Source organism: Chelon labrosus (assembly GCF_963514085.1).
Source record: "Chelon labrosus genome assembly, chromosome: 4".
Taxonomy (NCBI): Eukaryota; Metazoa; Chordata; class Actinopteri; order Mugiliformes; family Mugilidae; genus Chelon; species Chelon labrosus.
Window position 1 is genome coordinate 13,407,215 of NC_140340.1, and position 7,516 is coordinate 13,414,730.

At 39.2% G+C, this 7,516-nt stretch overlaps 2 protein-coding genes across 2 annotated transcripts; one reads left to right on the forward strand and one right to left on the reverse strand.

The window, feature by feature from the left end:
• Positions 1–103: 103 nt before the first annotated feature.
• On the forward strand, positions 104–3,373 carry akr7a3 (aldo-keto reductase family 7, member A3 (aflatoxin aldehyde reductase)). The gene is made up of 7 exons (XM_084543892.1): positions 104–524; positions 1,092–1,279; positions 1,455–1,559; positions 1,784–1,880; positions 2,345–2,444; positions 2,533–2,662; positions 3,101–3,373. Exons 1-7 carry the CDS (start codon positions 197–199, stop codon positions 3,260–3,262), a joined length of 1,110 nt encoding a protein of 369 aa, XP_084400018.1. The 5' UTR covers positions 104–196; the 3' UTR covers positions 3,263–3,373.
• Positions 3,374–3,524: 151 nt separating this feature from the next.
• mrto4 (MRT4 homolog, ribosome maturation factor) lies at positions 3,525–7,208 on the reverse strand. Its single transcript, XM_084543893.1, has 8 exons — positions 6,945–7,208; positions 6,649–6,707; positions 6,431–6,534; positions 5,662–5,743; positions 5,491–5,558; positions 5,252–5,403; positions 4,146–4,222; positions 3,525–4,041 (listed from the first exon to the last, which is right to left on the reverse strand). The coding sequence occupies exons 1-8, from the start codon at positions 6,970–6,972 to the stop codon at positions 3,895–3,897; spliced, it is 717 nt and encodes a 238-aa protein (XP_084400019.1). The 5' UTR covers positions 6,973–7,208; the 3' UTR covers positions 3,525–3,894.
• Positions 7,209–7,516: the final 308 nt, after the last annotated feature.

Consider the following 7,516-nt stretch of genomic DNA (forward strand, 5'->3'; position numbering starts at 1 on the left):
AAAGGTTACGTGACTAAAACAACAGGAAATGGTCGCAAAAATGAACTTTGCACTGCCTGAACCAAAGATACCAAGAAGCCAAACGGCTGTTGTGAGTTGATAATTTAACTTCGCTGCGTTTTAAACCGGTTAAGTAACTTCACGACGCTCCCTAATTACCGCTTCCCTTCACGACCTTTGCCTTGTCTGGTCTCGCATGCTCAGTGCTGCACAGCTGTACTGTAGCATGCTGTGGGTAATAACAGGCAGACTAGTGTGCACACTCCGACAGGGCCACGCTTTTAAAGACGTGCTAGTACGCTTGCCGAGGCTTGTGTCTCGTAGGAACATGTCGTCGTCTCAAGCTAAACGGCCGGTTACCTTACTGGGCACCATGGCGTTCGGGGGACGAGCCGACGCCGAGCTGAGCCTGGAGATGGCGAAGGCTTTCCTGGGTAGGGGGCACAACCACCTGGACACAGCCTTCATGTACGTGAACGGGAAGTCAGAAGAAGTCATAGGAGGCATGAATCTCCCCAAAACGGGTAAGTTATCGGAAGCACACATTTTCTTAGCAAACAGAAATACTAGAGTTTATCAGTGTGTGCCAACCGCCACAAGTTTCTAAATTGATGTAACCAAGCAACGCACCTGCTGCTGGTTGGCAGTTGGCACCCGCTTTGAATTGTGGGTAACCAACTTCTAACGTTTACTAGTTCTCTGCAGTGTTTTCAGTGCTTATAATGTCATGTTTCTGGTTATTTCTGTATTTTGTGCGTATATTTATTAATAAATACATATTTGTGTAGGTTCCACACAATTCATGTCAAATCAAGCTCAAACTCTCATTTAAATCATGAACTACTCCTATTTTGATGATGTTAGGTATGTTCCAGCAAACTATAACTTACTTTCTCCATGGCAGACGTTTGATGTGTTACAGTAGGAAACCAGAGGTGTATTAACAATTGCTTGGTTCCATTAAGTAAGTCAGGCCCTCTTTTAAGTGGACTTCTGCTTCTCCTACTGCGATAAGTCAAAATGTCTGCTGTGAAAAGGGTCTAGCTAACCTAGCTAGCTAACCTCAGTGCTAATCTGACGTTCATTCACAGTCAGCATAGCTACTAAGGCCAACCCCTGGGATGGGAAGACACTGAAGCCAGAGAGTGTCCGCTCCCAGCTGGAAACCTCCCTCCAGAGGCTGAAGACCGACTGTGTGGACCTTTTCTACCTCCACGCCCCTGACCATGAAAACCCTATTCAGGATACTCTTAGGACCTGCAATGAGCTGTACAAAGAGGTGATCTGACCAGGGAGCTTATTTTCTACGAGTAAAATCCCTCAAACACATCGCTTAAAGATGCACTTTTGTCCACAGCGAATAAATAAAACTGCATGCTTAACGTTTGATGCTGAGATATTTTCTGCTTATGATAATTTATTACATTAAACTGTGTTTAAAATGTCATCCTCAGGGAAAATTCAAGGAGTTTGGCCTGTCAAACTATGCATCGTGGGAAGTGGCAGAAATTGTGTGCCTCTGCAGACATAACGACTGGATAGTTCCCACTGTGTACCAGGTATTATTTGACTTCTTATAATTAAAATAATGTAGGAATTGCATTTCGTTATTTGCATTGTTGCTGCCCTCCATAAGAAATGCTGTTCCTTACATTGTAACATTTGATTTGTTAAGCAATGAAGCATCGATTAAACATTACTAATCTCTAATGGGATATTCTAGACCTGTTATCATTAATATTTGACCCTTTTAACCGGTATTTGCATCTTTACTTTTTCACAGGGAATGTACAATGCCACTACAAGGCAGGTGGAAACAGAGCTGCTGCCATGTCTCAGAAACTATGGGATGAGATTCTATGCTTACAATCCTCTAGCAGGTGCAGTAAGTCTGTCGTCTGTGGTGCACGTTGTAGAAATTGTTTCATTCAAAAGGAGACAGTTCACAATTGTGATAAATGTTAATGTTTCATGCTTACTAAGCGGTTACATATCACACATCACATCTTTTATTTTTAGCCATAATCGCAGTATGGCTCCAGGGATGGCAAAGCCTTTCTATTGCTCCATCACTCTGATTAAGACTGAAGTACTTATTGAGATCAAGGGAAATTCAATAAACCCGACAAATTTCATATTCTTTGGCGCCATTGTCAGATAAAACTAAGAATGACATAAACATGAAAGCCTGACATTTCCATCAGTCTTAATTTGACAAAACTGATGGAAACATTATCTGCCATCAGCATTTTCTGTCTCAGTCATGTTTTGAAACTGCTTCTCTGTACATGTGCTCGCAGTACTTATTGCACAGTGAGGTCTGACATTACTTTTCCTCTGCCAGGTGGCCTTCTGACAGGGAAGTATCATTACGAAGACAAAGATAATTCTCAGCCTGCAGGACGATTCTTTGGTAACAACTGGGCTGCAGCATACAGGGACAGGTAAAAGTCCTTCAACATTGTTTATGTTGCTGCATGTTACACAAACACTTTAATACCAGTTACAAGTGTCCTCCTTTTTTTGTTTAAGGTACTGGAAGCAGAGTCATTTTCAGGCCATAGATTTGGTTCAAAAGGCCTTAGAGACAGCGTACGGCTCAGAGAAGCCCTCCCTGACTTCAGCCGCTATGCGTTGGATGTACCACCACTCCCAACTTAAGGTACCCGCTGTGCAATATATAGCTACAGTGACAGTGTCAGTATGGGTTTACCGTATATTCAATACAATATTTAATCCTCATAATGACTTCTATTTACTGTTTGGCTACTGTAACTTTAAAAACTCAAATTTGCTTTTATTTTTCCACACTTACTAACGGCACATTTGTCAGTACTGCATCAGTAGTCATGCATAATACGTTTGTAGGATATTAGTCTGTTTTAAATTGAGGTTTCGTTCTGATTGCGTTTACCTGCCTACCTTTTAAAGTCATTTTAAATCTTCAACTGTACAACCACAATTTACTCAACATTATACCTCCAGCTGTGGCTCCAAAATGTATAACTGCTTATGACTTGTGCCTCCCAACTTGCATACAAAAAAATTTCATCAAAACAATTTTGCCACCTGAAAGAATAATTTAAACTACTGTTTCCAGGGTGACGCTGGAGATGGAGTCATCATCGGCATGTCTACCATGGAGCAACTTCAGCAGAACTTGGCTGCTGCGGAGGAAGGTCCCCTGGATCAGAGAGTGGTCGATGCCTTTAAAGAAGCCTGGAATCTCGTAACCCATGAGTGTCCAAACTACTTTAGATGAGGGCTTCCTCTTGTTGTGAAACTAAATCTGCATCACAGTCCACTCAATCTTTGTTTCACAGAAAATAGAGATCCTTTAATTAGCTTTATCTTTTTCTTGAAATTGTTTTCTTTGAATGAATCAACAGTTTTGTCGATGTAAAAGAGCACTTCATTGTTAATGCAGAAATTACATATACTTCGATTGAAAAATAATGTTTTCAGAAGCCTTAAATGTTCATACATAAAATGATTTCCTACATGAATAATTTCTATGAGATGGGTGGGTTTAACACATTAATGGTGACGCGTTTAATTGTTTGAATGAAAGAGTATTTGCTTGCAGTACAAGCCTTTCCCACAATGCATTTGCAAATCTTGAAAGAAATAAAAAAACAAGCAGCATCAACACAACTCATGTACAAGAGTGATTCTTTTGACTCCAATCCACTGTGTTTACTGAACAACAACTCTGTCCACAGCCCAGACTCATTGTGAAAGACAGAAGTTTTGGTTTTGCAGGTAAAAATAAAAAGACAAATGAGAGGCGACACTGCCGGTCAGGATGAAAGTATTCAAAATAAATGTCTCTGTTAGTGAAGGCAAAACTGACTTTAAAACATGTGTGTACAAGCGCATGTCCTTGCAGAAGTTTCATTCTGCATCGTCATCATCTTCATCGTCGTCATTATCCTGCATTGGTTCTTCCCCGCCTGCAATGTTCTCAAACTCTCCTGTTTCTGAGTTCCACATGCATTTGATCTGCACCTTGAATTCTGCCATCTCAATGGCAAAGAGTTTCTGTGGACAAAAAAGCAATTTAAACCATCAGTCCAATGAAATTCAATTGTATGTGTTACTCTTGAATTTTTTCTTTCAATCAAGTGAAACAGCCAAGAACTCACCAGAATGCGAGCCTGGTCTGGAGTTAACACGTCTCCCTCCTTACAGACTTCATGGTCTTTCAGCAGTGTTACTACTCCTGTAATAACAAGAGGATACCCAATGCAGCAATGGTCACAATGGTCATTTTCCAGTGCATCAAGTGTCTGATGCACTCAAACATGTTTAAAGCAACAGTATGAACTACTGTACGTAAATATAACAGCTTTATAGTTTTACAGTACTGGTTTGCAGTAGTAAGAATGGTGTTTCATTCTCGCTTGTTGTCTTTGATGCTACGTTTATTTGGTATTTTACATTTGATGTCCCAGGAAATGCTTTATGACACTACGTCACACACTACCACACATACTATGGGTCTCCAGCTAAATACACAAAGATATAAGCTTGGTATTCTGTGTTAAAAGATTATTTCAGAGCTAAAGTGACTAAAGAAGATAAGATGAGAAAATGGGATAGAGACCAGACAAGAATAAACCTCAGACTGGCTTTTAGTCGTTGGCAAGAGTATAACAAAATAAAAGGCTGCAACACGGAAGCCAGGCTGGCTTTGTTGGACTGATACAAACTGAATTTCTTTGTCTTATGTAGTTTGATATTTGGCTACGACAGCAAACTTGTTGACTTGGTAGTTTTTGATCAATTTGCCAAGTTACCCCAAAAGGTTATCTGCTAGACAGATATCTTGTGAAAGTTGTTTAAGAGTGAATTCCTATCAAACAACAAAAAAAATGGAAGGGCCATCAAGTCGCAAATACCAATTAGTGCATGACAAGGCTTTGAAGGACACATTGATCATGCCAACAGTTACTTCATCTGCAGGAAAAGCCTTCAGTCGTTACCTCATGTTTCTTCCTGCTGACATAAATGCTCCCTGTGACTAAAATTTGTTCAAGAAATATACCACTTACACCCATTTAAGTAGGTGCGCTAAAAACTTAAGTAAGCAGCAATAAGAGCTGACAGACTCAAGGAAATTTCAAAGGAAATCAGCAAGCTTTCAGAGGTGGACGATCACATTGGTTCTCTTTTGTTTCTTTTATGGATTTCTGCAAACTAATAAAGAATGCATTTATAAGATAGCATCCGGCCAAGCTTTCAATCTCACCTTTCTTTAGAGCCGTGGGAAGTCCTAACTGCCTCAGCTGAGGTTCCATTGAGTGAGGAAACTGTTCAAGAGGTCCCTCATCAATAGTTATGTCCATCTGTGCCTGATTGCCTGCGCGAGCAAAATCCACCTCTTTGAAATGACTGAAATACCTGTAGGAGAAGAACATCACATAGTCAGTCGATGAGCAGTGTCTGAATACTGGTTACAACAACTGAATTTAGCAAAGCCTTACTTACTCTTGTACTTCATCCTTTGTTTTATTTGTGAACAGTACACCCACTTCTCCACGCAGATACTTGGTGACCTGAACATTATCAAAAGCAATAAAAGTCTCTGCTGCCAATTATGATAGATGTTATTATGCTTTCAGGTTTGTTGACAGTTTTTTTTTTTAATATCTTGCCTACCTTGTGCAAATTATCTTTGTATTCGTCGGTATCTCTTTTTCCAAGAGCAACAACCATGACTTTGTTTTTGCCGAAGAAGAATCTGTGAAACAGAGACAATCCTGTCACACACTTGACTTTAGGCTCCATCACAACACCCACACTTGAGAGCACATTTGCAAACTGTTAGGAGGAAGGCCAGTGTGTGATAAAAATCAAAACGTACCAACACTTAATTGGCAATGGATGCTAAATTTTCTTCACTTTACTATTCAAAAATATACAGCTGATCTACATATTTCAAGCAGAATAGCGCTCCATTTGTCTTTATTAATTCAGTCCCTCATCTGAGCGTTTACTGATAGTAACTATGAATATTAGTTAAAGTTTGAATGTTCTTTTGGGGAAACCTCCTATTCAAGCCCCTTGAAGGTTTCTGGGGTTTCCCTGGCATGCCTTTATGCTTTTTCTTTCTTTAATTGCATATTGTTAATGTACTTTCGCTATTGTTACTGTTGTTGTGTTTTTATCGTATTTTAAGTGCCAAATAAAATGAATGAATGAATGAATGAACGAATATTTGATCCAACTTATTGGCTCCAATAAATCACATGAGCCATGTCACAGAGTGACCCAATTAAGTCCCTGTGACCTCTGATAATCCTTTAAGAGCTTGCAGTCTTCTCAGGTGCTTGGGCAGTGTGACAAGTAGAGCAAACACTTGGCACAAATAGGGACCTGCGTACTTAGGTAGAGGGATGCTCCCTGGACAATCAGAAGATGCTATTACCTGCTGTGTTTCCATGCTGTCCTGATGTCTTTCAGCTTGTTATTCCTCATATTGGCCACGGAGAATATGAATAGGTTTCTGTAGGTGTCCACACATTTCCGTAACTAAGAAAATAATATAATAAAAATAATATGAGCGTGTGAGAACAGACACAAATAATGCTGCATAATCTTGGACCCTAGTCCTTTCATGGTGACAGCAAACCAAAAAATACTCACCTCCTCGATTAACTTCTGTTTTGACTCCAGCCCTTTCTTGGCGGTTTTTGTTAACGAAACTGAGGAGGAAATCAAGTGAAAATAGAGAGTCTGTTTGAGAAAAGTTTAATGAATATCACCGAGCAGTAAGTGTTAGAGCCACGCTGAAACAAATCTTAAGCTAGCGTTAGCTTGTTCCCCTTACTTTTGCTAGTTTTCACTAATCCAAAATATCTCATTAATAAAGCAACCAGTAAAAAGCCTCAACTGAATTAGTATGTTCATAAGTATCATAATTTTAACATTTATTAGCTTACTTTTCTTGTCCCTCTTTGACTTCGGCATGGTTCCGTCTCACGATGGCAGAGCAGCAGGCGCACACGTGAAGTGAAAGGACCCCAAATGTTTCTGTTTGGCGGAGCTGACCGTGGAGTGCCTGACAATAAATAAAATAAAATAAAATAAAATAAAATAAAATAAAATAAAATAAAATAAAATAAAATAAAATAAAATAAAAATGTACTATTATAAAATAAAATTAATAACAATCTTCTTTTGAGAATCGTCAATTGTAAAGTTGCATATTTAACTTATATTTGTTTATATCAACATCATTAATAGGAGAAAAAACAGACTACTTTTGCTGAGCCACGTTTCATATCTTTTTCATTCTGTCATGTAGTATGTCATGGTGAAGTTGTAATTTGTCTGAATCAACATGGAATATGAACGAATGAGGCCACTAGGGGGCACTAACCATAAACCTACAAGACAGTCATGAAACGCATTTACAAATTGCTCAAATATTAGTGTTTAGTTGTTGTGTTGGCTACTATGTCTGTAAATCTGTGCTTTTCTAAGCAATATTTTATCTTGATTGCCAGAAGAC

What these genes read in the sequence shown, in the direction of transcription:
- akr7a3 (XM_084543892.1), top strand. Translation starts at nt 197, where the DNA reads ATGCTCAGTGCTGCACAGCTGTACTGTAGCATGCTGTGGGTAATAACA. An exon ending in TAGTTCCCACTGTGTACCAG is followed by an intron (nt 1,560 to 1,783) that starts GTATTATTTGAC and finishes ACTTTTTCACAG; the next exon opens with GGAATGTACAATGCCACTAC. An exon ending in TGCTTACAATCCTCTAGCAG is followed by an intron (nt 1,881 to 2,344) that starts GTGCAGTAAGTC and finishes TTCCTCTGCCAG; the next exon opens with GTGGCCTTCTGACAGGGAAG.
- mrto4 (XM_084543893.1), bottom strand. Translation starts at nt 6,972, where the DNA reads ATGCCGAAGTCAAAGAGGGACAAGAAAA. An exon ending in AACAGAAGTTAATCGAGGAG is followed by an intron (nt 6,535 to 6,648) that starts GTGAGTATTTTT and finishes TTATTTTCTTAG; the next exon opens with TTACGGAAATGTGTGGACAC. An exon ending in ACAAAGATAATTTGCACAAG is followed by an intron (nt 5,559 to 5,661) that starts GTAGGCAAGATA and finishes GATAATGTTCAG; the next exon opens with GTCACCAAGTATCTGCGTGG.